This window comes from Montipora foliosa, chromosome 4 (assembly GCF_036669935.1).
Source record: "Montipora foliosa isolate CH-2021 chromosome 4, ASM3666993v2, whole genome shotgun sequence".
Taxonomy (NCBI): domain Eukaryota; kingdom Metazoa; phylum Cnidaria; class Anthozoa; order Scleractinia; family Acroporidae; genus Montipora; species Montipora foliosa.
The window spans coordinates 7617675-7620174 of NC_090872.1; the positions used below are offsets into that span (position 1 = coordinate 7617675).

Genomic DNA, 2500 nt, shown 5'->3' on the forward strand with positions numbered 1-2500 from the left:
TTGTCTGTTCTTCTCCGGCGTTAAAAGGTTGAGGCAGGTATTATATAGACCATCATAATTCAATCAGAGAAGAGAAAGAACACAACTTGAATGATAACTACTAAATTTCTAAACACTGAATCACTCAACTTCTTGGAAGACTAAACAATTTCCATCGTGTCCAATTATTGATTTTAAACTTGGGTTTTTTTCATCAATTTACGGTATTTTTCTCTTGGTGAAATAATAGAACGGAATGCCGGACGTCCGGAAGAATTCATCTCATTGACAAACTTTTAGGAAACCATCACTGATATAAAGATATATTGACCTGTGATATGGATCGACGTGTATTTATGGCTTCAAAAGTAAATATCAACATTTTTTGTTAATTTCACGGGAATTACAGGCATTCAACAAGTGTGAAATCGCTTAACAATGATGAACAAGTCAGACACTGGAGTGCATTATGAGTTTATCAGCGGAAAGTACATCATTAAATAGGTTCAGAGAGTGCAGGGATGGCGCAGTGGTGAGAGAACTCGCCTCCCACCAATGTGGCCCGGGTTCGATTCCCAGACTCTGCGTCATATGTGGGTTGAATTTGCTGGTTCTCTACTCTGCTCCGAGAGTTCTTCGGGTACTCCGGTTTCCCCTCCCTTCAAAACCAACATTTGACTTGATTTACGTTAATTGTTAATTTTAGTTTACAGTGTCCCCAATAGACCTTTTTTCGCTTGTACATTTTGATTTCCCGATACAGATCATGTGATAATACTCAGGAGGTTCGGTCCTTTGTTTTGTTCATTAAAAAAGTGCATGAAACAGGGGTACCCAACGTCAATTGTCGGAAAATATCTGTTCGGAAGACGATTTGAGATCTAGATTTTTCGGAACATTTGTTGTAAAATTTCTTGCTTGCCTGCCTGTCCTAGGATTTTCGAACATCTAAAACATGGCATAATTGCCCATTTTTAACGGATTTTTACCCTAAAAAGGTCAGTTAATAATCCATCGTAATTTGTCAAGCTCGATTCACAAGCACACCGCAAGCGTAAAATTGGTGAGAAGAATTAATATGATGCAAGACCAAGCTCACCTTTGACCGTGGTGTCTGTTGTAAGCGGGTCGAGGAAGTGAAATGCTAATTCTCTTTTAGTGGATGAGTTTTAACTGATTTTAAGTCTTCAGAATAATACCCGGGCATGACCAAAACATATCTTAGTCGTAAGTGTCCACTCAGCCTTTAAAACTAAAGCTTCCCCTTGTTCAAGCACACTTCCGAGCCGTCGTCTCTTTTCAATTTCAGTTTTCACATCAATCTAGATCATCCCTCCCATAGTTTCATAGCAAAAACTCTTACCTGTGGTGTTGCTGCTTTCAGCGCCCGCTGAGAACCCCAGAAAGAGACAAACCAAAACGATGTGTCTTGTCATTGAAACGACCACTTCCAGTCAATCCGCAAATAGACTAAAACAACCTCAGATTAACAAAAACAAACTCCGCCGCTTTTCGTAAAGTTCTTCGTTCAATCTCGACGTGTCTACGATTTCGCCCTCAGTCGGCACAGTAACAGAAAAGGGATAATTTCTCCAAAGTGTCTTGGATCGAAGTTTCTTTGCTTGTGCTCGTGTAATCGTCTTGGTTAATTGTTGGCTCAGCCCTCGATGGCCTCTGAAACTCGATCGAAGTGGTGTTATTGGCTTCGATGACGACAACAAGGGGAATTGGAGGGCAGGATTTCCGGAACAGTTGATGGACAAATATCACAGCTCACAACTTGTAAATCGTATATCAGTCAAAAGTAGCATGAATCCACAGCATCGCTCATCTAAACACTTGTTGGATGAAGTCACTCCGGATCGAGTGGTCCGGGTTCGGGTCCTGGCTGGGGACATTGTGTTGTGTTCTTGGGCAAGACACTTTACTCTCACGGTGCCTCTCTCCATCTAGGTGTATAAATGGGTACCGGCGAAAATGCTCGGGGTAACCCTGCGATGGACCAGCATCCCATCCAGTGGGGAGTAGAAACTGACTCCTAGTCGCTTCATGCTGCGGAAACGGGAGATAAGCGCCGGCCTGATGGGCCTTCTGGTTCGTAAACAGAGACTAAACAAAAAAACCACCCTATGGTTGATAACTTAACTTGCATTGTTTCTTTTTAAGGGCGAAGAAAAGATAGAGTCTGCCAAAGATATCTCTGGCCCATTGATGGCTCTGGACCATGCGGCCAAACAGCCTTATTTTCCAAGGCATCTGAAAGCCTTCTTCATCGCTTTTATTTCCAAGTAAGAACCACCGAATTTCGTTGCGGTCTTTGTTAAACGATTTTTACTGCGATTTTCATAATTCTACGGAATCTCACCTTCCGGCGCAAAACTCCAAACTGCTTTTTGCTTTCATCAATCAAATTTCCGAACATAGCCAGGAAGATGGACTCCGCTTCTGAAAAGTGAAGTGGAGTTTTTGCTTAGTTCCCAGCTGGAATACCGTTATATCTTTGTAGAGGTTCTTCAGTGAA

General features: G+C 42.0%; 1 protein-coding gene across 1 annotated transcript in view; it reads right to left on the reverse strand.

Annotated features, from left to right (window-relative positions):
- LOC137999698 (uncharacterized) overlaps positions 1 to 1540 on the reverse strand; it is a 12504-nt gene extending 10964 nt beyond the window's left edge. Inside the window, exon 1 of the mRNA XM_068845555.1 lies at positions 1343 to 1540. Coding sequence (XP_068701656.1) covers positions 1343 to 1415 — 73 coding nt within the window. The 5' untranslated portion in view covers positions 1416 to 1540. The remainder of the gene's footprint in view (positions 1 to 1342) is intronic.
- Between the last annotated feature and the right edge of the window lie 960 nt (positions 1541 to 2500).